Source organism: Mustela nigripes, chromosome 13 (genome assembly GCF_022355385.1).
Source record: "Mustela nigripes isolate SB6536 chromosome 13, MUSNIG.SB6536, whole genome shotgun sequence".
Lineage (NCBI taxonomy): Eukaryota > Metazoa > Chordata > Mammalia > Carnivora > Mustelidae > Mustela > Mustela nigripes.
The window spans coordinates 133,716,223-133,739,999 of NC_081569.1; the positions used below are offsets into that span (position 1 = coordinate 133,716,223).

A 23,777-nucleotide genomic window follows, 5' to 3' on the forward strand; every position below is an offset into this window, starting at 1 on the left:
TGACAAGTAAGTTTTTCAAGTTTTTCATGGCCATACCATCCATATTTACTTAAAGATGAGATTATTATATAACTCAAACTGAGAATTAACACCAATTTACTCTACCTGAATTTTTTTTGCAATTAAAAAAAGATTTTATCAAATTGGTGTTTCTCCTAATTCCTCTAAGCTAAATTTTGTCATATTTCATCCACGATGAAGTCAGCCTATTTAAGATACATGCAAACTTTATACTGGAAATATCCTGGAACCTTAACAAAATCTACATGCTGACTACTAGATGACTTCGAAAACCTCTAACGGGAGCCCTTTACAGGGAAGCTTCATACCATATCCTCAGTTGAATGGTGACGTATTTAAAACCCTACAAAATTCTACATAATTGGCTAGAGTCAGAACATAGTTCTTTAATATTCCACCAGGCAAAGAAAAAAAGTAATTTGTCTGCATTTGTTTGGTGAGTGGGATCCAGGAGCCTCATTTGTGCCAAAGAATGAAAGGATTTGTAAAGACTAAAAAGAAAATGTTAAATAAAAGGATTAAGAAAGATCAATATGGAGTAAGGAAGCAAACACGTCTATGGCAAGTATTATTCAAGGGGCAAAATGAAGCAGTTAGAAAAAAACAAAACCAAAAGTGAAACGAAATGCTGAGCTCTTTCTGCAGGTTGGGCCCAGACCCCCCAATCCAGCAGCAGAAGGAAAAACTACTCCAGGGAGCAAAGGAAAAGAAGGGCAGGGCATGGAGAAGGGAGGGTCTACAAAAAGCAGCAGAGCTCAGAAAAGTGTCGAGACCAAATCTTTTTTTAACTGGTGCCTTCCCGTTTTTACATTTTAAATGTTGGTTTAACTAATACACACTACTTTTAACAGAATTATGTATTACTGCAGGATTAATTTGGAACATGACCTACTGAAGATGAAGCACCCAACTGTAATGTAAAATCCAGAAGAATAAGCAAGTCTTAAATCCCAGGGAACTATAAAAGCAAACATTTTGTTAATCTCAAGAATAAGATTTTACCAAGAGAAGAGCTCTGGCTCTTCTTATCTATTGTGCATTTAATAGCAGTTATGTCATCAAATGCTCTTCCTTTTGAATGTCAAATTAAAATGTAGGAAAACAATTTGGTGGTGTTTTTCAACACATACATTAATAAAAGCATAGGTATAACAGATGTGCTGCTTAAGCAAGCACATGTAAAGCATTTTTGTTCATATTTGTCTTTGTAAAATAAAAGACAAATCTTTTGTCTCATAAGACACACTTGAGAATAAAACACTAACATTTTAATCAAAAACTATTCCTAATATTATAAATTGGTGCTTTCTCAATTAGGAGTATTAGAAAAAGTAAAAATGTCTTCAGTACTATCCAGAGGTTGAGAAATTCAACGCAGATATATGCAAATATATACAGAAATACCCAATTGACCATACTTTACCATTAATGGAGTATTTTAGTTCCATGTCATTTACCAGGTCCTAGTAATTATGAAATAAAGGACACCAATTTTTAAGTAATACAAAATACATATTCTAGTGAAATAAAATAATCAAGCTGGCTTATCAAGCTAAGGGCAATTATCTGTATTCCTCAACAAGCTCCCTGCTCGGTCCATATTTGTTCCTATTATATTGTCAAGATGTTGGGAGGAAAGATGCTGCATTAGCATTAATTTGGAGCAGAAAAAAAATGAAAAGCTAACTTAAGGCATCTGTTTACATTTATATAACTGCACTCAAGTGATTTTGCTGTTTAAAATTGACTAAACCAATCTGATCGTTTTGTTCAAACAGTGCAACGTAAGGCATGCATAATGCAACAAGCTCATGTGACATGCAAAGAAAAGCTCAGAGAACTGAAAACTACAGGAGAGGAACGGGAGGAAAGAGAAAAGGCCATCTGAATGCTTTTTTGGGACTGACAGAACAGGTTAGAAGGTCTGTTACAGGCATGCTAAGCTTGGTGGAATTTTAAAATACCATACCTTAGGGGTGATCCGATGAGCAATGTAGGAGGGGTAGGGTTACTCCCTGCATTGTGCCGGCGCCGAACTGCCTGGCGCCTAAATGTGCTGCGTTCGCGGCGAAAGGACACTGCCTCCTCGCTGGCCTGTGCCGCTGCATCAAGATAGACTTAGGTCAAATAGAAGCCTAGGTCACAGATGTACATAGCAGCTGAGCCTGCCTGTCCCCTGACTTCCCACCCTCAAAGGTAAAGGGAACTCGTCTAGGTGAGCCAAACAGTTTTCATACATAAGCGGTTAATCTATTGTAGTCAGGAATACACAAAATGTACATGTCATTTATTTAAATTGTTTCTTTAAAAATGTTTCTAATGTAGCTGGCCTTACTATCTTCTCTTCGATTTCAATTTCCTATTTTAATATCTCTGTTGCTTTAAATCTTTTTCTAAAAGCCTCGATTTAATCCCATGATCCTCTATTCCCCCTTTAATTAAGTCAACCCCAAAAGTACAGTATTTGTTAGTCCCAGCCAACAGGAATGGGGCATTACTTTCTCACTCTCAAGAGGACAGTTCAAGCAAGAAATGGTAAAACGTCATTTCTGATGCTGAGGAGTATGGCGGTCTGGGCCCCAACTTTGGCAGCTTTTTAAATGTTTAATTCAAGACAGCATGGTCATATCCTAACAGTAAGGTCGTTTGCTTCCACCAAGCAGTATTCAACTATGCACCCTAGCACAGGTCCCCTCAACACTAGGAAGCAAGTATCAGCTAGATGACAAGTACAGAAACTCATAGCTTAATCCAAAAGCAATAAAGTACAAGCTAAAGCCAAATACACAATGACCAAATCACAACAATGCCATTAAAGAATTATGTAAAATTTTATAAAACCATTCTCATTGACTGATTTCAGTTTCTAAAACAACATGCAAAATGATGCTTATTATCTGAATTTAAAACAACTGTTTCCTAGTGATCTGAATGTTGTGATCTAAATATTTTTAAGGATGATCTTGACTATGACAAAGGGTATTTTCATACCAAATATGAATAAAGACAAAACAACTTAGTACAGCAGCATTCTTTCCAAACACTTTTTTCCTATTCAGTATGAAAAGGTTACAAATCCAAGAATGTTGTATTCATATTTCAGTTCTGCTGCAAACTTTTAAAAAATTTTAAAAGCGTAGTTACTAATTCTCAAATCATTATTCCGCTTAGCAATACACATTTCCACCAATGTGAATGTTGATTTTTTTTAGTGTTTTAATTACCATATTTTTAACGTTTTTAATGTTTACATTTTTATCCCTTCGCCAGACTATACCAGTGAACGTTCTTTATGTAATGACTCTCTTATGATAAGGAATGTACATACTACCTCCAGAAGGCATAGAGTTTCTGTGCAGGCATTGTTTTCTTTTATTGCAGGAGTGACAAGCAAATAATTATTTCATCCATTTGGCAAGCTTCTGCCAGTGAGAAGCAGAAGTTACAAATTACAGGACACTTACTTATATATTTTATTTTTCAGCTCATACACCACAGTGACATTCTAAAGTTAGGCAACTACATAAGAATGAGTCTTTGGTGCTTTGGCTCCAAATCGGACTTGACTCCTTGAGCTAATATTTCTTTCCTTTTTTCTTCTCCAGTTTCACTGAGATATAATGAAAGTTCCTTTAAATGTGAAAAAGGTTACTTGTGAGAGCTCACATATGCAAAAATTATATATGACCTATGAGAACAAATGATCATTAAACCTGGTCATCTAGAACCATGCTGTCCAACATGGTAGTCACTAGCCATATGTGGCCATTTAAACTTATATTAATTAAAATTAAGAAGGATTAAAAACCAATTTATCAGATTCCTGAACCACAGTGCAAGTGTTCAATAAGTACATGACTAGTGGCTACCATTACTGGGGCAATACAAATGCAGAATATTTCCAACATCACAGAAAGTCGTATTGGATAGTGCTGATCTAGAAATTCAAGGACGCCTTCCTGTCACCACAATCTACAAAGCATATTGTGCACTTAGCCTACTCCTGACAACTGTGACCTCATAAAAGGAAACTGCAATCAGCACCGTCACAAAGGAGAAAACATACTAGCAGGGTAGGTATTGGATAAAGGATAAAACAAAGAACATGAGCTATTTGCAGGAAAACATGCAAACTTACATGAGTGACTGGTATCCCTGCTGGTGGCTCTTAGATATCAGCAAGGTTAACTCAGGTTATGAAATTTAAAATTACTCTTTTGAAACTCAAGACATTTGTGATCTTATACTAAAGATTTCTTTTACCATGTAACAAACAACTGCAATTTACAGTTGTAACTTCATTAAGGAAATTATATACATTCTCTCTAGTTTTAGATATCTAGTTTAGATAATTTTATTCTTTATCTAAGATATAACTTATGAGAAATAACTTAATCCATAAAATGTATTAAAATTACTCTGACAGATTTCGTGTTTATAATCACTGAATACTGAGAATAAAAGAAGGGAAACAGCCAACAGTATTTTTTACTCTCTTCCTTCTCCTGAAGACATAATGGTATGAATTTTAAGTAAAAGCCAGTTACTCCAGAATACTAAAATGAAAACACAAACTACAGTATCCATTTATAGTCAAAATATTCTTTGGCTTCTTCAGAAAACAATTTTTTTTCCTATTATCACACCATTTATATTTTGTCATCTGCCAAAGAACTGCATAATACTACTCATTCTCCTAACCAAATAGTTTTGGAAACACTTCAAGATAAAAGTTTAGCCATCGACTGAACAATGTTTTAAAAAGGAGTTATGATTATTGCCTGTGTTGTCCTTGTAACATTCAGGGTGTAAACATCTAGAGCTAAAAGAATTTTCAATGTTTACTATTGCAACTACTTTAACAGCAGCTAGGGTCACACACTCAACTGAAGACGCTATGCCATAGTTCATGTCACAACAAATAAGACTAAACCACACCCCCTGAGGAACATACTTCTTAGACCGATCATCTCTATTCAGAAATAGGAGCCGGAGGGGTCCAGTTCTACTCCTGACAAAGAAAGAAAAGTGTCTTTACAGCTTAAAATAATTTGCTGTAAGCACAATCATACAAGTAAAAGCCACTTGATGTAAATTCACTTCTACAACCCAATTAGAACAAACTCTTTTTGAATCCTTTAAATTTGTAAGAGAAAGAAACCAAAGCACATATAAAAAAACTTTGAACTAGGGAACCAGACAGGAGGGACAAAACACTCTAAAACCTGGTTTTGAAGTTGATATTTTGACATTGCTTGAAACCCAGAATGAGATTAACTACAATAGTAACAGCATAAAATGCAAACAGTGAAAATTTAACACTCTGGCTACAACTAAAATTAAAGGATTTGTAGGTAAAGGAGGAAAAAAAATACAACAATTAATCTAATTGATTGAAAAACCATAAATAACGACAGATTTAAAAATACTTTCAAGGACAAATACTTAGACAATTGTGAATCTTTTAATACATATTTTCAAAATCACCAATCATTTCTTTGTGTTAGTTGGTTGCTGTTTGCTGGCTTACTTGTCGAAAAGTAAAGTAGTCCTTTAAAATGTTCACAGTTTGAAATTGTTTTAATTCAGATGAATGTTTTGAGGTTGTGCAGTAGACTCTCAGTGTTCTTTAGCCTCCCAGAAAATGACACTGATGAGTATTTGTTTTTATTTTAGAACAAAATCTTGGCATGCTGGTGTTAGCATCATCCTTGGCTGACATGGAAAGTAAGAAGGGGAAAAGATGTTTAAATCAGATGGGTTTCCTGCCTAGACTTAAACTATTTCTTTGAAAATGTCTTTTGTATAATCATTTGAATATGTATTTCTTTATGTAGTAACTTTATATTCTTAAGTAAAATAGTTTCATCTTGAAGAATATTCAGTGTATTTCAGGATGTCTGTATATATTTTATTTTTCTGAGATTTATATATACTTGTCTGTATTTTTGTCTCTTTAAAGTCTCATTTTCTAATATCATTTGCTTCTAATCTCTTTGAGGTACCAAAATCCAACTTTTTATTTTCACAATTGCCCCAAATTTACTTTTTTTAAAAAAATTTTTTATTTTTTAATTTTTTTAAAGATTTTATTTATTTATTTGAGAGGGAGAGACAGTGAGAGAGAGCATGAGCGAGGAGAAGGTCAGAGGGAGAAGCAGACTTCCCATGGAACTGGGAGCCCGATGCGGGACTCGATCCTGGGACTCCGGGATCATGACCTGAGCCGAAGGCAGTCGTGCAAACAACTGAGCCACCCAGGCGTCCCACCCCCAAATTTACTTTTTCCTATAATAAACATTCCCTACTGAAAAGAACACCTTTGAGTAGTTTTGTCTAAATTTTTATTCATTTTAATAACAATTGAGCTATCAAAGAGGCCATTCACAACTGTATATAGCAACTAGATTACTTATTACATTTGAAACCTTACGTTAAGCAATCAGTTGTATGATTGATATGTTTTCAGGTGGTATCTTTTTCTGTACCTACTTACAATTATAGCTTTCCAGTGTTTGAGATAGAATATTTATTCATTTGACAGAGAGAAATCACAAGTAGATGGAGAGGCAGGCAGAGAGAGAGAGAGGGAAGCAGGCTCCCTGCTGAGCAGAGAGGCCGATGTGGGCCTCGATCCCAGGACCCTGAGATCATGACCTGAGCCGAAGGCAGCGGCTTAACCCACTGAGCCACCCAGGGGCCCCAATTTTAATATTTTTTTAAAGATTTTATTTATTTATTTGACAGAGAGAGAGATCACAAGTAGGTAGAGGGGGGGGGAGTAGGCTCTTCGCTGAGCAGAGAGCACGATGTGGGCCTCGATCCCACCTGGGATCATACCCTGAGTGGAAGGCAGAGGCTTAATCCACGGAGCCACCCAAGCGCCCCTGAAATTCAATTTTAATAGAAGTACTTGATTATTGGTGAGAAGTCCTATGAAAACAATCACTTGTGACGGAGTATCAAAGGTAAATTATAGGACATACCTATTGCCAAAATAAGATTAAAATCCTATTACTTGATTAAATGTTAATATTTTTCTGTTGGTATTACGTAAGAAATTAGGAATACCAATATTCTTATTTTTACGACTATCGAGTTTCACAATGGCTTGATTAGAAATCTCTGAACTATGTCTAAATTGAATCATTTTCTTCTATTTTAAGGACAGGATACATTTGAGTCTGTATAATAAAAATAGTAGCACTATTAAGCATTTCCTAAGCATTTTACATCTGGGAATTCCTTCTATCCTCACAGCAACGCTGTGAGATGAGAAGGCTGAGGCTTCAAGAAGATAAGCAGCTTTCCTCCAACAAAGTGCATATACACGGGCAAGGTTGTCCAAGTTCATGTTATCATGTTAGATCACCTCCTATTTTAGAGTACTGGATTCCAGAACTTTAGAGTACATTTTCTAGATTTCATCATTCCACACTGCCAACATCGTTCAGTTTAAAAATTTTAAAAAAATCATTGGAGAACTCATCAACACTTTCAAGTTCCTTAGTATAAAATCTATTTATGGTTTATGTATGACTATATGAATGGTCAAACAGCATCCTGTTTTGTTGACATGTTTGAGGAGTGTGGTACGTAAGAACAGATAGCCCAGAAAAATATCTCCTAAAGTTCCAGTAAGGAGTGTAGCAATTAAAGCAAATATAAACAAATCTTTACCAATTATTTGACATTTTAGGTAATTTTTAATTGGCCCCTCACTACCTCCAATCTTCCAAAAAGCTCAAACAAAACTCTAATAAAATGTAATAAAAAAACCAACTAAATATAAACCCTTCACATATTTAAGCAGTTTAGTTTTACTCTTATCTTCATTCTAAAAACAATGAAACTCAAATAAAAACAGCCCCCACGATGTTCTTCCTTTGGCAAAAAAATAAATAAAATTTTTTAACAGCCCACAGACTATCACATTTATTCCATCAAAGTATATGGAAATTTTCAGTTCATCATCTGTTTCTTATTAACATTCAATGAGTTGTTTGTTTTTTAAAAAAAAAAAAACACACAAACAAAAGAAGACAAAACCTGGAATCGGGAAAAATAAAAGCTTATATTAGCCAAAGATCTGCACCAAGAAGCAAATAAAACCTTCCATGTAACTTTTCCTAAAAATCAGAACACCTCATATTCCCTGTGGAAAGGAAATGACATTTTAAATACAAAGACATAAGGATTTACTTATAGCTCTTGTCCATGTGTTTTTTTTTAGTATTTAAATTTCCACAGTATTTAGATTTAGAATAGTAGTATTTTTCTACCATAGCATGTTCATTCTTTTAAAATTTACTTTAACGACACCTTGAAAAATTAAACTATACTTTAAAACTCAATAGGTTCTTGCATAGTCGTGAACATTTCTGGTATGACTTGTGTGAGAAATCACTAAAGCATTTCAAGACCTTTTATAAAAAACAGAATGATAACCACATCAAAGATTCAAGGGAATTTAATTACTATATGGTCACTAAATGGTTATAATCCTTTCCGATATTAGTTCTCAATATTCAAGACTGACAGAATATCTCTTCTTAAAGATCATTTTTTAAATTCCCATTAGAAATTAATCTGTGTTAGAAACGACACCAACGGAAACAAGAGAATTTTTACAAGGGATAAGCTTGAATACAGGGAATAAATTGAAGTATAAAAAGATCTATGATGCCAGCAACAGAAGTCGTCCGAATTCTTGTGATCCTACTCAAGAACCAGATTCCATAATAACCACAACAGAATAAACTAACTATTTTGGGTAGGAGGAAATAGCAAGAAACAACTCTGAAATAAATAAAATGGCCAAAACACTGACAATATAAAACCACCCACTGAATTTTGCACAATTTCCCATAAACCTCAAATAAATAAGCTTTTAACCAAAACACCATCACTGTTATCATAGGAAGCATTATGTATCCACGGAGGGATACTAAATGCCGATATAAACTACAATTTAATAAACTGTAAGTGTGAAGCTAAAAGAAAAAGTATGTTAATGCCTGATACTTGAATAAGCAAGAAATAAAACCAAAGCGACAGACCAAAAAAGAGGCACAAGTTTTCAAAGTACGCAGTCAGAGATAAAGTAATATTTGGAAAAATCTTACATAACCGATAGAGTGATCTAATTCTGTGGGCTCCGTGGCACACACTGTATGCGAGATGACTAAAAATGGTTTGTGACCTAATAAATTTCGACATTTTCCTGTTGCTACTGTCGTACAAAGAAAGAAGAGAACCGATTTTTGTTATTCCTGGGAAAACATCAGGAGGTGGCAATGGACTTTTTCAGAAAAACCCAAGGCCAAGAAAGAACTGATATATTCAAATAACACAACTAAAAATATATTTCTCGGTGTTCATACCAAAGCCTCTTCTAAGACAACCATCTCCTCCTACATGGAAGAAAGTTTATTTTAACGGCACCGCGGAAGGAGGGAGAGTAACACCAAGCGTATTTCAGTAAGTACCGCTCTCATCCACAGCACCAGCAGCTGCCGTGACTCGTGGGAAATCCCCTCCCGTGATTTACTTACCTCCACCGCCCGCATCTTGCTCCTCGCCTTCAGGAAACGCAACCGGGCTTGGCAAGCTATTCCTCGACCGAGTGACCGTCTCTAACTGGGAAGCCCGGCCCAATAAAGATAGCTCATCTAGCACCTCTCCCTCTTTGGCCTCGAGATCTGATTTTGAAGTGGTTAAGGGTTTTATACTTTCGGGCGCCATCAGCCTGTTGGAGTCATTCAAACACGCTACCGTGCCACTGTCCAGGCTCAACACCCGGGCCCGAGTCTTGGCACTGTTTGTGCTGGAAGTCCGACGTGCTGTCCGCTTTTTGCCAGCTCCGTCAGGACCCAGGTGGGCTTTGTGTGCGTGCTCGGAGTCAGCGCCCCTTTCTTTAGGGACGTGTTTGGTCTTTAGGGCACTGTACCTGCCCTCAGGAGACTGACACGAATGAGAAGTGGTGCTAGAAGAGCTATCGCTGCCGAACTGGTGGGCAGACTGAACACTGGACGCTCTGCTCAAGTCACTTTGGTCACTCGAGTCCTCGTCGTGACAGAATATAGCACTGTGTGGCTTTGTGCCAGCAACACCTCGAAAGGAAACATAGTCCCTGTGCCGACTTGAATCAAAACTGCTGGCCCGTTTTTTCCCTGTCCGTCTCCGGCCCGATTTATGGGCAGAGGCTGTCCGGTGGATCAAGCTCGACGATTTAGGCCGTACGTCCCCTTCCTTTTGCTTTCCACTACTGTCTTTAGCAACTTTGGTATCCCCTGGAACAGCAGACTTTTCACTCTGCTCCTCTTTGTCTTCGGCAGTTTTCTCAAGTGGTTTGTCCTCCTGTGACGTAACCTCGTTCGCGTGGGGATTTTTATTGGCTTCTTCGGACGCAGAGGTGCTGAGGCCTCTCTGATTGTGCACATCATCGGAGGTACTGGACTCCTTGGGCTCTTGAACCCCACTGTTGGTACTCGCTTCCACGGCGGTCTTTTCGCTGCTAGTCCTTTTGTCACTGGTACAGCTACTCTTGTCCTCAGGGTCAGCACAGCCCTCTTTCTTCCTGCCACCCTTCTTTCCTCCTCTAGGAGACTCCTCATGCTCCGACAGGATGCTCTCGATGTGCGTTGAGCTGGTTTGCTCGCTTTTGTAGCTGCTGACGGTACTGTTGGTGTCACGGTCCGTCCCACTGCAGTAGCTCTCTGTTGACCCGCTACTCCGCGTGCTCAGGCTCCTCAGGCTGTCCATGCTTTTGTCTGCCTTCAAAGGTTTGCTCTTCCCACTTCTGGGAGGTGGCTGAGAATTACTGTTTTTCAGCTCACTAACAAGCTGAAATTCCCCAGACAAACAAGAATTGTCCACCAAGGATTCTTTGGATCCAGAATGAGGCTTGGAAGATTCTAACTCGCTAACTGGATCCAAGCCCCGTCTTTGCTGATAAAGGGGGAAGTCATTCAGGGAAGTGTCTGGGAAAGCCACCGCAGAGCTCGAAGTCCGTGGTACCCCTCGTGGCCGGTGATCTTTTCTGTAAGAGTGTGAATGTAAAGGGACGAGAGAAGCTACTTCCGTATCACAGGCATTGGACAGAGACTGATCGATGTGGTGGTGGTGGCTGTGACTCGGCAAGCTCACTTTGTCACTGAAGTCCCTTGGTAAGTCCTGCCCACAGGAGGATAAGGAAGGCTGAATGGAGATGAAGGAATCATTGGAGACCAGACGGAAGAGCTTCCGATCAGTTGCCAGATCTGTTGCAAACACATATTTGGAAATGTTAACACAAATCTATCATCTGCTTTTCTACTGCTTAACAATGGAAAGAACTCACACCACACTGAAAAACGAGGAAAAACAAGTTCCCAAGTAGTTCACTGAATTAAAGTTGGCCAGACATTCCAAAGAGCTGGTTTCTATTTCACAGCTGCACAAAGAGAGCATTCTACTGACAGAATGAACTAAACCTCTAAATCCTCGAATGGCCAGAGAAAAGGTTTCACAGACTACCAACAATAAGAGGCAACACAGCATTATATTTAAAACAGCCCTGGATTTTTTCTTTCGTGAAGATTTTATCTGAAGTAATTTCTACACCCGCTACGGGTCTTGAACTTCCTCTCCCGAGATCAAGAATCGCATGCTCCATGGAATGAGCCAGCCCGGCGCCGCATAAAGCGGACCTGGATTTTTATGTGAAGTGTGTCTTTAGCTTACTAACTGCATAGCCTTGGGTTACCTTTCCAAGCCTTGGTTTCCTCATCTATAAAACAGGACCTCAGAATCATTAAGTAGCACCATGAAATAACTGAGTTAATGTGCTTTAGCATATACACGGCTTGGCACAATGCCTGACACGATTAACAGTAGCTACACTGGTTTAGTTCACTAACACAGTACAAAATCTTTTTTGAAAAACTAATGTGATTACCTTATTTTTAAAAAAATTAAAAAAAAAAATACTAGAAAGAGGGGAAAAAAAAAATGAAAGGCTGAACAATCCCCAAGAAAGACAAGATACAATGATGTAAGATTTTGCTGTTCACAATGACCGAAAAGATTAAAATAGTTGTGGAGCAAAATACACTTTCTCTTTCATCATTCATGCAACAATTACAAAATACCTCATGAAAAACTACATTATCCTTGTCAGACCATTCCTTTAACCCTCCACTTAGGGCAGTGATTAGTGACTTGACTGTCCATACTCTCTATATACACAGATATAAATAAATTCACCTACCTACCTACATTGTAATTTCTCTTTAAACACACCCTGGCAACTGAACTGTACGACAGCTGACTTTTTATACACTTTTGACAGACAAGTATAGCTGAATCTGCTGTTAGTTCAATAAAAAGAAAAATAACTACTTTATTTGTTATAAGTGCATAGTAAAAACACGATAGATTCTGCAGTTAAGTGAGACCCCTCTAAGGAGAATCTCAGTAATAAAAGCATACCCTTCCCAAGATTGATATAAAATAAAAATAAATTACTAGAAATGTGTGTGTACTTTTAAAAAATCTAAACCTAGATTTAAATAAATAAAAACTTAGAAACAGGGCACCTGGGTGGCTCAGTGGGTTAAGCCGCTGCCTTCGGCTCAGGTCATGATCTCAGCATCCTGGGATCGAGGCCCGCATCGGGCTCTCTGCTCAGCGGGGAGTCTGCTTCTCCCTCTCTCTGCCTGCCTCTCTGCCTACTTGTGATTTCTCTATTTCAAATAAATAAATAAAATCTTAAAAAAAAAAAAAACAAACTTAGAAACAGCCTCTAGAATATACCACATAAATTGATTTATAAATGACCTATCAGGCTCTATCTTAGGTTTTAAAGTCTTCAGCTTTAAGTAAAATTCATGTTCTTTATCCAGAACAGCTGCCACTGTCCTTGGGTTCTAAATATCAAAATTTAAAAGTTAGCATCATATTTAATCTTTTGTAATATTAAATTATAAAGTTATTTCTAAAAACTCTCTCTATAGCTCTACTAAGCAATTAGAAATAGTGGATTCACATTTCAAAGTTATGGATTTTATAGAACAAAAACTTAACTGAACAAGTAACTGAAAATCATTAATTCTAATATACAAGAAAAAACTTTTAAAAAACTGCTAATAACCAAAACCAATTCCCTTCTAAGACATTAATAAACCAGAAATATAAGTTTTTCATTTAAAAAGACACAGTCAAACTTACTGTAATACATGTACTCTTTTCAATGTGGCTAAACATACCATAAGAAAATTTAATCTTATCAGGAAGAACTTTAGGTTGTTTTAGGAAATTTTCAAATAAATATGCTTGCTTGGACGTTTTTCTTACTGGTAGCAATATAGTCAAAGACAGGCTCAAATCAACACAAAGAGATACTATTTTTCATAAGCAAACTTTTTTTTCAATGACTGCTACTTCTTGGCATTTAGGATAAGAAAGGCATGCACACATGCTGCTTGTCCTGGTGCAAACTGGTATAACCTTCTATAAAGCAATCTAGCAATATGGCCAAAAGTCTTCCAAAGATATACTCACCCTTTATCACTCATCTTTTTCTAGAAAATGCTGCTAAAGGATAAAATCAGGTATGTATATAAAGTTTTGGCCACAAACTGTTCTTTTCAGATTATTATAAAACTTAAAACCTTAAAAGTATTAAAATGTCCAATAAAAAATAGGTTGAATAGACTGTCTATTAAAACATCACACAGGCACTAAAAATGTTTTCAAAGATTACATACTCATATGAGAAAAAGTAGTTTAGTGAAAATGATACTATATAAAAAGTATGATTCCAATCTATAAGAGTTAAAAATATTAAGAGTATATTTGCATATGTGTATTAGGAATATTAAAGGTAAGATACCTATGGCATAAAGTCCTGACATGCTATATAACATGCTAAGTCAAGGAAGCCAAACACAAAAAACCACATATCCTATAATCCCATTTATATGAAATATACAGAATAGGCAAATGCATAAAGACAGAAAGTAGATCAGTGGTTGCCAGGGGCTGGAGGTCAGAGGAAATGGGGAGTGTAATGGATATGGGTTTCTTGTTGGGGTGACAAAAATGTTCTGGAATTGGTGGTGATGAGCATACAACCATGTGAAATTACTAAAAATCACTGAATTGTATACTTTTTTTTTTTTTTTTTTAGATTTTACTTATTTATTTGACAGACAGAGATCACAAGTAGGCAGAGAGGCAGGGAGAGAGACAGAGGGGGAAGCAGGCTCCCTGCTGAGCAGAGAGCCTGATGCAGGGCTCAGTCCCAGGACCCTGGGATCATGACCTGAGCCGAAGGCAGAAGCTTTAACCCACTGAGCCACCCAGGCACCCCTGAATTGTATACTTTAGAAGAGTGAGCTCTGGGACACCTGGGTAGCTTAGTCAGTTAAGCATCTGTCTTCAGCTCATGTCATGATCCCAGGGCCTGGGATCGAGCCCTGCCTGTTCCTTCCTCTCTCTCTGCCTGCAGCTCCCCGTGCTTGTGCTCTCTCTCTTACTATCCCTTTCCCTCTATGTGTCCAATAAATAAAATCTTTTTTTAAAAAAAGTGAATTCATAGTATATGAATTATATCACAATACAAAAATAATTTTAAAAGTGATGCACCAAAAAACATTGTTATTTTGGTGTCAGAAGTGTGAATTATTTTCTTCATATTAACTATTTTCTTCTAAAATTAACATATGTTACTTGCCTAAACAAAAACCACATTTCCTCCTCTCTTCTGGATCATCTCCATCAATTATAAAAACAAGCTGTTCTCTTGCGCATTCTTACAAAATCCAAATCTCTCCTTTACCCTCCCTCCCCCTTCTGGCTTTCGCCTCCCATCTCTGACCCTCTTACACAAATTCACCAAAATAGTCTGTATTGCCTCCTTTCAGTTGTCCTCTAATTCTCTCCTACTTGTATTCTGGCCCCTCTCGTGAATATGCTTATCAAGGTCACCAACAACCTCTGCACTGCTAACCTCAATGTCAAGTCTCAGTCTCACATCACCTGGCTTATGAGTAATGTCTGACAAAGCTGACCACAGCACTCTCCTTGAAAAACTGGGATACAACACTCTAGGTCTTCCCGCACCCCACCAGTTGCTCCTACTCAGTCTCCTGCACCTATTTTTTTTTATTTTTAATTTTTGATTTTTTAAAAATTTTTTATTTTTTTATTATCATGTAATGTATTATTAGCCCCAGGGGTACAGGTCTGTGAATCGCCAGGTTTACACACTTCATAGCACATACCTTCCCCAATGTCCATAACCCCACCACCCTCTCCCTAACCCCCTCCCCCTGGCAACCCTCAGTTTGTTTTGTGAGATTCAGAGTGTCTTAAGGCTTGTCTCCCTCCCGATCCCATCTTGTTTCATTTATTCTTTTCCTACCCACAAACCCCCCACATTGCCTCTCAACTTCCTCATATCAGGGAGATCATATGATAATTGTCTTTCTCTGATTGACTTATTTCATTAAGCATAATACCCTCTAGTTCTCCTGCACCTAACAAACTGGAGCGGCTCAAAGTTCAACCCTGGGAACTTCTCATTCCATCTATACATCCTCTTTTCTATCTCTCGTCCAGTATTCTGGTCCCATGATAACTAAAATTCAGGAATCCTTGTAACTAGTTTCCTCCATCTTCTAGCCAGCCCCCACACTCATATGGAATAGGCTAACGTACTGACCTTAGGTAAGGAAAACATGAGTGTGGCCGTAGAGGGAAACTGTATGTAAGTCCTTCTTAACAGTGAAAAAAGCAGAACCCACATCCCTACATCCTCAGGTCACTCTCAATCACACTAAATCATGTTGATAAAACGAGTGCCAAGTAATCACTAACTGCCAACCAACTAAAGGTCGCTATCCTGTAAACCCAAACCAGCTAGAGAACTTAATGCGCCCCAACTGATAATTAAGCCAGAATGAACATCTGCCACTAGGTGGTGCCAAATCACAGCCACGACCAACAAATTTGGATCAGGGCACTCAGGACATGGGAATTCCAGGTTAGGCTAACCATGCAGGCTTGCCCAGTTAGTTTATGAACTTCATGATAACCCATTTAGCTGGTATCTATACACTGAAAACTCCTAGTTTCAAATCTCAGCCCATACTTCTTACCTGAAGTCCAGACCTAATTATACACTAATTACTGCCACTTAGAGGTCTAACAGCATCTCAGACTGATGTGCCCAAAACTGACCTCCCTATCCTAGCCTCATCCCTGCTCTCCCTGCTTCTAAATCTGCTCCTTTTCAGTTTTCCTCCTTCCCATCTTCCCCATCACTTAACTCAAACAACTTACAGTCATCCATGAGTACTATTTCTCTCACATAATATATCCATCAACATCAAAATAGCCTCTCATTAATATCTTCTACATACACAATCAGACTACTTCTCACTGCCCTCATCTGTGCCCTGGATTACTGTAATCATCCACTAACTGGGCTTCCTGATTCAGCCTCTGCCCTTTTTAATCTCAACATAGGAGCCACAGTGATTCTATAAAACTGTAACTGACATCATGACACTCTTTCTGCTCAAAACCCTTTGGCAGTTCCTCATCTCACTAGGAATTAAAGCCACATCTTTATTTATTTATTTTTAAGATTTTATTTCTTTCTTTATTTGAGAGACAGAGAGCACACGCATAAGAGAGCGAGGACGGGGCAGGGAGGAGGGGGACCGGGCAGCAGAGAGAGAGAGAGGGAAAAGCAGTCTCCCAGGATTCCAGGATCAGACCTGGGCCGAAGGCAGATCAACTGAGCCACCCAGGTACCCAAAACCAGAGTTTTTTTAAATGGCTTACAAGGCTATGCAATCTGTCCCCTTACTTACTTCACACCAACCACACAATTTCTCAAACCTGACAGGCATGTTGTAACTTCGACTCTTACCGATGCTGTTACCTCTGCATAGAGAGAGTCTCTCCCTCCAAATACCCTGAGAGCTCACTCCTTCACCTCCTTCAGATCTTTGCTTCCAGCAAGGCTTTTCCCTTGACCACGCCATTGAATCTAACCCCACCCCCAGACCCCACCATTCCCTATCCTCTGTCCCTACAACTGCATATAGATTTGACTTGTACTAGCTTGATTCCATAATAGTAGTATAGAAGCCACATAACAGTAGAATTTTTTATCTGTTCACTGATTTATTTCTGGTAGTTAGAAGGGGGTGCTCTGAGCACATAATGAGTACTAAATAGTATCTTTTAAATGTTATCTTTGTGTGTTATCTGCTGAATGTTTAATGTTATCATATTAAAATGAAAGAAGTTACAAAACTATCTAAAAGTGGTGTAACAGAACTAGACTTCAATGACAGGACTGCCATTTTGTACCTTTCTGACTTTGGGCAAGTTTCTTATAACCTCTAAGCCATGATATGTTCATCTGTAATGTGAGAATCGTATTATTAACCTCAAATGCTTATAGTGAAGGTTGTGTGTCTGCTTTTAAAATGCTTAAAAGAAGACCTAAACCACCAGGTGACACACTAAGAGCTATTGAGCCAAACTGGCTCTCTGCCTGCTTTTGAAAAAGGCTTTAGTATAACACAACCATGCGCACTCATTTACGTGCTGTTTATGGCTCCTTGTGCGCGCTACAATGGCAGTGGAGTAGTTGCAAAAGAGAGCATATGGCCTACAAAGCTATCTGACCATTTACAGAAGAAGTCTGCTGACCCCTCGCCTAAATATAGTGTGTGCTCGGTGAGAGTCAGACATCACTGTCTATGTCAGTATGAATCTGCAGGAGAGGCTTGTGTGCATATAATTCCCAACACAAAAGACTACAAAACGCTTGCTTATGCGTGCTACTTTCCAGATACAAAATAAAGAAATAGGACCCTAAATGCAGTGGCACTAGCCCAAGATCATTACCTAATTTTTGAGACATTCTAATGATTATATATCACAGAAAACAATACTGTAATTCTCAAACTTATCAATTCACCTTAATCTTTTATAAGAAAATAGTTTCTATATTATATAGTGTGTTTGGAAGTTTTTTTACAGGGGAGGGGTATGTTGGCAGGAGTAGTCCATAAAAGAAAATAAATGATGGGGTATTGCAATTCCAGAAAGCAGTTATAGCACGATGAACTTACATTCCGAGTACCTGGAACAAAACGTGCTTGGAAGAATTGGTTCTAAGAATTGCTTGTAAAATATTAAATAGGAAAATGTCATAATTTAGAAAGCTATTTGTAACTATAAATAAATTTCCTATACTTAATTATGAAACTTATCAGCCTGCCTGCCTTCCAAAACATCACACATAGGCCAATAAAAACAACAGGTTAGAAACAAGGAAACAGGTTTCTGTCTCATTGATTATGTAACTTGGGATAATCTCCATTTGAAAATGGAATAACATATCCATCCTTTCATGTCTGAAAATTAATAATGAAACATAAAAATGGGACATTCTTAAAAAAAAAAAAACTCCATTAAATCCAAAATACTTATTTATAAAGAACTGAATAAGGAGAGAAGGAAAAACACTTAAAGCCCAAATTTCCATTAAAAATCTGCTACAGGAGGCACCATGTCAAAGGCAGACACAGTTTCTCTGTAAGTCCAACAAGTTAGTTCTCTATTAAAACATACCGTCGGGTAAGATATAGAGCAACTGACATTTAGAGGTCATACTGGATGGAAAGTAACAGTCTTACATACTAGGTTACTAAACTAGGCAAGATGCTCTGACCCACCAGACGAGCAGATTATCTCCCATCTCACACTCACTGCAGGGCACAGGCTCATAAAATTTTTCTCTCCATGTCAACTTGGCAGAACATGTGTAACTGAATTCCAGAAAGCTAAAAGTACTTATAACACTGTTTTACTATTATCCTAGTTAATAACTTTATTTTAATGTTGCTTAAAGGTATCATATTAAATTATTATAAACTTCTGCCAAAAAGCAAACAGCATATTCTACAACTCACCGTGGCCCCCACAATATAACATCAGTGTGAAGTATAATGTTCTTACCTTGTTCTTCACTCCCTTCCTTACAAAGACTAGAGCTCTGGCCCAGACTTAAACTGATATCATCAGAAGTCTTAGCGGTGTCTGTATCTCCTACGAAGTTAAGAGAAACATGTGAACACACTATATTAAAAGTAAAGTCTGTACAGGGTGGCATAACAAGAAAGGATATCAACTACACTACTTTACTATATACTATACTAGGATACGATGTCTACGAGAGCAGATTTTGCATATCACAGGTTGCAATAATGGATGATGCACTGAACTAATGGGAAGCATCATGGACTATGAGACCACATCTTTATTCTCACAGCACTATAAACCAAATAATACAAAAAGCTTCATATGGTTAGCCAATAAAACTTTCTTTAAAAAGAAGCACTTTCTTAAGAAATGGAAATTATGTAGTAACAAAACACTTAATTTCCTTCCCCAGGAAAATTATAAAAATGCCCCTAAAAAAGTATAGGATAAAAAAATTTGTCTGAAATAAATGCAAGTAAAAGGTATATGTGAGATGTACAGAAGACATTTTCCCTCTTTTTTACTGTCTTATTTGTACCCAATTTAAAGGTTTCACATTAAATTACTTGGTTTTCCACAAATCTCACCAAAACCCATGAAAACTATTGTCCTTCAAGGCAGAAAGTTTCTTATATATCACAACGTATCATTCACACAATATAATGCAAATATTCAAAGATGTCGGTGAGATTTGGATGGTGAAAGGAGAATCCCATATAAATCAAGTAACCTTTAACACAAGATACATAACTGCATCTACAAATTAATTTCAAGAATGATCTTTCATGACATGTGAATATATAGTATTCAGTTTTCTTTATTATGTCAAAAATGCAATGGAATGTTACAGGCAACTTTCAACTTAGATAATGTCTACCTTTAATAGTTGCTGCTGTTCCAAGACGAGAGGAACCAGATCCAATCTGAAAATATGATATTAAGGAAAACTAATTAAAATGCTATGTCATTATCAATATGGCCTAGCAAGATCATCAGGCTAAACAATCATATTATCAAAACACACTATCAGTCACTTATATAGAAAGATACCCACTGGGCATGCTGCCTCAGAGCCACATAACCTGTTTGTTGCGGCACATTCTGCACGTCTGCTGTAGATGTGCTAGGGCACGGAGTCCCTTTGCTTGCTCAGGACTGACAGGGCCCACAGAGCGGGATGCCTCCTCCAACACCCACCAGTCCACGACATACAATTACTAACTTTTTTTTTCATTATATCATGACATGCTCATATTAGAAATAAAAGCAAAACCCGGTGTTAAGTCTATCTGAAACAAATTTAGACTTATCAGGGCATGTAAAAGAAAGGTTTGGGAAACATTAACATGGGTTTCAAACAGCAACCTAAATCTTACTGTCAATTGTTACTGTATCAATATGTTCTATCCTGAGTTCTAGACAAAAGAAGTAAGTACTTCTTTATTGACCACTATAACATATTTAAAAAGATTAAAACACTAAAGGATCCAAGTAAGATGACTGTTTAGCACAAACTATAAACAGAAAACTAAAACCTACTGAGCCTTTAATGCTTATATTCAGATAACACCTCCCTAAAATCTTAGCCTTCATCCATTATACCACCATAAAAATCATATAAACAAATACCAGAAATTCCACAAACATATTAAGGAAATCAAACATAACAACATGTCAGTTACTAAATCCATAAGTCTTAGTAAATTTCTATAACCTGTCTTCAAGGGATTTAAGAAGAACACAATCAAGCAAATTTAATATTTTAGAATAAAATTAATATTCATATAATACTTTGTATTTTACCAAATCCTTTATTTGTTGTTATTATTTTTTTAAGATTTCATTTTTTAAGTAATCTCTACATCCAACTGGGGCTCAAGCTCACAACCCTAAGATCAAGAGTTATACATGCTCTCCTATCTGAGTCAGCCAGGCAGTCCCCAAATCTCTCCTTGATTCAACTGATAGAAATATACAATAAGAAACTTGCTCAAAATATAAGTTAATACTGAGTTTGATGGGGCATGAGAGTCCTTCTTGATCTGGATGACAATTAAAAGGTATATACGTATATAAAAGCCCACTGTGCTGTACACTTAAGGGTATACTATGCTGTATGATAGTTTTATGTCACTGAAAAAGTCAGTAAAAACAAACATATACAAACAGGTTAGAACTAGTGCCTTTTGATGTGGCCAATAAAAAAAAATGAGTTTTGCAACATTATTTGATCACTTTATTAAGCTGACGCTCCTGATTTTTTCCTAAGTTCTGCTTTCAATTAGCCATAAAAGGTACTGCAACTAAACAGAAACAAGCCAAAAAGCCTTTTACTGCAAAATAAAATTTCATGCTTATCACACCTGGTAGGTAAGTTATAGGATTAATATATGCTATTTTTCACTAGTATAATACATATAGCTTCCTAGACCAAACAAACAAACAAACAAAACACAAGTAAGCAAACAAACAAAAAACACATTTTATAAGCACACCCTTCTAGAAATTTAAACCTAAAAAACAACTTTTGAATACTGGTATACTTGTCATTTGCCTATAACCACAAAGTGTTCCCGTTTCTTTCCTTAACAAGCTTCCTACTTTGTTCAGATGTTGGGTGTGTATCTTTTGATCTATGAAAAGTGGGCCCCGGTTTTGGTCAGTGAACGTGTGCGAGAGTCTGCTGGTGGGCTTCAGGGAAAGATCTCTGCATGCCTGAGAAGACGACAAGCAAGCACAACTCTGCCCACACTGTTGCCTGCTTCTTACCTTTTGACAGGGTCATAGGACTGACACTGTAGTGCTCATCCCACAATCTGGAGGGAAAAGCAAACCCACGACCTAACATGAATGAATGGCTGAACGAATGGCCCACAGCCGCCTTCAGTCTCGGAGGACAAACACAGACTCTCATTTCTTTGAGTCACTTAATTAGTTGAGTTCTATTACTTGCTGACAATGCATTCTTAATGGGTACAATGGTGGTTATATTTTAATCTTCATGCTTTTCCATATTATTTAAATTTATCCCCACCAAATATAAAAGAGTCAGGACTATTTATGTCTGAAACAGAGGACTGAGAATACAGTACATCCAAATAAGGGAATGCATTCCCCCAAAATGTCACTGAAGAAAAACACTGAATGTCATTAACATTCATGATATATTCAACAAAGAAAATCAAGTTCCAAACAGCATGAACACTATAATCCCAACTTTTTAAAAAATGGTTTTTGATTATGACGTTAGGGATGATTTTGTTTTCTTCTGTTTGCTTTCCCCCAGTAGCTATTTTTCTAAAAAGGAGCACATTTAGAAAAGGAAAATTTTACAGAAAAAAGGTGTTCTGCACCAGAACACCTGGTTCAGTTGTTTCTTCTCTTTGGTAAGTGCCACAGGAAAGGTCAGGAAGGATTATGGGTGTCAGAGAAGAAAAATTCTTCCAACTAAATAACAATCAGGCATGTCTTTGCCCCTCCTTCTAGCTGGAAACAATTATTCTCTCCCCTAAAATCATTAGCCCCTTTTCTGTATCATTCCTATGATGATTACTACTTTTTATCTTAGACTTACATTTCCTTGGTAACATACATCGTATTTATAACTTTGATTACTTACAACACATCGACCCTAGCACTGTAAACTCTGTGATGGTAAGACCCACTCCCACTCCATTCAAATAAACTGACTTGAAAGCTATTGGGCACTAAAATATATGAGGGAAGAAAAGTGACAGAAGGAGAGGGAGGTACAGGGAAATAAAAAACAAGAAAATAGAAAGGGAAAGGAAAGAGAATAGAAGATGGAAGACAGAAGGGCAGAGGCGGCAAGAAGGAAAGAATGAGAATGGCTAAGACACAGCCACCATACTCAAGTTCACTACCCAGTTAAGAAGACATTATATAAACAACTATGATAATGTTGAAGAAGTGTCATATAATAAAATATGGACAAGAAGCACAGTATGTCTACTGGTAATAAATGGGATAAAACTGTAACGCCAAAATCCAAGTAACACAGTAACTTCCAATATGCGCCCATTTTTATTCAAGAGTTAATATTTTAAGAAAAATAAAATTGGGTATGTTGCATATTTATGTCCAGACAAGCTTTAATGACACTCAGGATGGGAGTCCTTTCCTAAAAAAGTAGGGGAAGTTCCAATAGACACGATGCCATGGTAGAGCTACCGAATATGGCTGGCTACTGCTGCACCCTTTCAACTGTCCTACTGGAAAAACGGGGAAAAAAAGTTTGGCTCTCCAAAAGACTATGGGAAAAACATACACTTAACTCCCTCGGAAATTGGACATTGCCAGTATCTGTCAGTATGGACAAAGGCCAGCGTTAATTAAGCATACAAAACATACAGCCTTAAAGATTAAACCATTTCGTTTCATAAAGAGACTGGGAAACCAAAGCCAACCAAAAGAGGATCAAGGATAGTAATACTTCTCTTCAAACTGATATTGTAAAAATTGAAACTTAAAAGGTATGGATGTAATTAAAATGTCACAGCCCTTTGCAATAATGTTTCTTTTTAATTTTACTTACTGAGAGAAAGAGAGAGAAAAAATACACTTGGGCAGGGGGGAGGGGCACAGGAAACAGGAGAGAGAGAATCCTGAGCTCAGGGCTCGGATCTCACAACCCTGAGATCGTGAACTGAGCTGAAATCAAGAGTCTGACACTTAACCAATGGACC

General features: G+C 37.4%; 1 protein-coding gene across 5 annotated transcripts in view; it reads right to left on the bottom strand.

The window, feature by feature from the left end:
- PCNX1 (pecanex 1) overlaps positions 1-23,777 on the bottom strand; it is a 157,797-nt gene that overhangs the window by 84,411 nt on the left and 49,609 nt on the right. For 3 of the 5 annotated variants that reach the window (XM_059373838.1, XM_059373837.1, XM_059373839.1), the window contains exons 4-7: positions 19,949-19,994; positions 19,048-19,137; positions 9,576-11,282; positions 1,991-2,123 (exon numbers count right to left, since the gene is read on the bottom strand). In XM_059373838.1, the coding sequence (XP_059229821.1) occupies positions 1,991-2,123; positions 9,576-11,282; positions 19,048-19,137; positions 19,949-19,994 (1,976 nt within the window). The remainder of the gene's footprint in view (positions 1-1,990; positions 2,124-9,575; positions 11,283-19,047; positions 19,138-19,948; positions 19,995-23,777) is intronic. The other 2 variants (XM_059373841.1, XM_059373840.1) reach the window with 1 other exon arrangement.